This window comes from Poecile atricapillus, chromosome 5 (genome assembly GCF_030490865.1).
Source record: "Poecile atricapillus isolate bPoeAtr1 chromosome 5, bPoeAtr1.hap1, whole genome shotgun sequence".
In the NCBI taxonomy this organism is placed as follows: domain Eukaryota; kingdom Metazoa; phylum Chordata; class Aves; order Passeriformes; family Paridae; genus Poecile; species Poecile atricapillus.
Window position 1 is genome coordinate 6526203 of NC_081253.1, and position 2358 is coordinate 6528560.

General features: G+C 41.6%; 1 protein-coding gene across 1 annotated transcript in view; it reads left to right on the plus strand.

Annotated features, from left to right (window-relative positions):
• Positions 1-1557, plus strand: part of ZRANB3 (zinc finger RANBP2-type containing 3) — a 41294-nt gene extending 39737 nt beyond the window's left edge. The window contains exons 21-22 of the mRNA XM_058839807.1: positions 256-387; positions 721-1557. Of these exons, the coding sequence (XP_058695790.1) occupies positions 256-387; positions 721-819 (231 nt within the window). The 3' untranslated portion in view covers positions 820-1557. The remainder of the gene's footprint in view (positions 1-255; positions 388-720) is intronic.
• Positions 1558-2358: the final 801 nt, after the last annotated feature.

The following is a 2358-nucleotide window of genomic DNA, read 5'->3' on the forward strand; positions in this document are numbered from 1 at the left end:
AGTGTCTTGTAAGACCTCTAAAAGGCACAGGCATCAGGGCTCTGATTCTGTAGGGAGGTGCATGTACAGCCAGGGCTGGGTGAAAATGTGCCAGCTACTTACAGTTGTTGCTTGTCCAGTGAGAGTGTCAAGGCTGGATTTCTTTATCTTGATGAAAACTATAGCTAGCTACTTCCCAGAATTTCCTTGTTGCTAGTAGGATGTCCATGTAGTTGAGGAGTTTCTCACCCCTGCCACGTCCCTTGTGTGCTGCAGCTGAATGAGATGATCAGGAGCCCAGCGGAGGGGCAGTTCTGGCAGGTGGACCACATCCAGCCCGTGTACAGCGGAGGAGGACAGTGCTCCCTGGAGAACCTTCAGACCCTGTGCACAGCCTGCCACAGGGAGGTCAGTGTGTGGAGCCAGGAATCCTGGCCCTCTCACAGGGAATGGGGTGGGAATACTGCACTTAGGCTCCCCCTCAGCCCTGCTCTCTCCTGCTGCAGAACCTCAGTGCTCACAACCTCTCCTTCCCATACTGCCAAGGTGGAAGGGTAGCATTAAACTATTACAATATGACGGTTTCCTCTGGATTTAGTAAAATGTTGCCTTAATAAACATTTGCATTTCCTCATGCTGTCTACTGCAGAGGCAGACTGGAGTTTAACTGGGGGCTAATGCTTTCTGTTGGGCATGTTGTCAAGTATCAATACTGAACCAACCTGTCTCTCTCTTTTGCAGAGAACTGCAAAACAAGCCAAGGAAAGAAGCCAGCTGAAGAGAAGGTCTTTAGCTACAAAGTATGGCTGTGATATCACCAAATTTTTGGTGAAGAAGTAAAATATACAATACATTCAGGTACATTGTAACTGTAAAACCAATATAGTTAAGTGTTTTCCTCTTGCACTGATTTAACAGAAATTGCTGTATCATGCAGTTGGTAGAGAGCAGAAAATAAGGAATGAAACCAAAAAAATCATATGTAACATCCAAAATACTTGATCATCATGGTTTTTTATTGCCCTGGTTTCAAGCTGATTTTTTGTATGAATTTGTATGTAATTTGAATGCCATTTTAAAGTATTATGGTTTCCTCTTGCAGGGTAGTTAGGGCTATAAGTATTTAAGGAAGTTCTGTTGAAGTTGCTGGTGGTATTACAGGGTTCAATTGTAGCGGGAACTTAAGGGACCTAGAAGCTGTCTTAATTCTTTTTGTTGTTCATATACCAAAACCACAGAATAAAATGCAGTGATTGTAACAAAAACTAGCACAAGTGATTTGAGTCCTCTAATACTGCTCACCCACAGAAGGCTGATTTTTGGCATGGGCCTGACTTGCAGGACTTTGGCATTTCAAATTGATGTCAGTTGAATTCTGGTTTTACTTAAATCAGCTTGTATTGAAATGTTACTCAGGATAGGAAACTAGTAATATTAGCAATTATCTCATCAAAGGTCATTTCTGGGAAATGCTACAGTCAAATTCTCCTTAATGAGATTGCAGAGATCCTGGTAATTTTGGACTGCTTACCTGGCTTGCTTTACAGATACTTTAAATAAATACAGTTCTTTCTCCTGGTGATTTTTTTTAATGCTCTGTTTCTCCTCACCCCTTGAATACTGAGTTGTAAGCTCATGAAGCAGAGCTGTGCATAACATATTATCCAACAGTGCAGGGCGGCAATTTCAACTACAGCTACTTAAAATAAGCTGAGTTACCCTTCTGAGAAAAATCCTTAAAGTTACAACTCTTGAACAAAGAAAAAGACTGCTTGAGACAAAGTTGTTGCATGAGTGCACCATTTGCTAGTCAAACAGGCTCTGTTAATGATGTTTGTGGTGTCTGAGTATGATAAAGGAATCACCTCCAGTAGTATGAATGACCAGGTAGGAATAGCCTGATAACAAAGTATGAGAGACTTTCAAGTTTCTACAGACTTCACAAGAGGCCACACTGCAGTGTAATATTTCATTAGAGAGTAGGAAATCAAGAGTATTGGAGAAGAATAACCTAAATTGTACTTATCAGTAAATCAGGAATTGCCTGGAGTAATTAATTTTAAAGAAGGCACACAGACAAACAGCAGCTACAGGTCTTTATCATACTTACCCTGATGTCTGAGGAGATACACAGTCTGGACAACAAGGTCCATGACATGATTTTTTACCTTCTTTAACTCTTCTTCCCTAAAAAATGTATGTTGACTTCATAGAACTTTATGTGAGGAAAAGACTCTGATCCCTGTCCCCTCAAAGAAGTTTTAGGGTAACACCTGGGATCCTGCTACTAACAGCAGAACTCAACTCTCTGTACTCAGTGTAGTCACAATGTCCTTCCTGGAGCAGAGCGTGGAAGGAGGGCATGGAAAAGCATGGCAA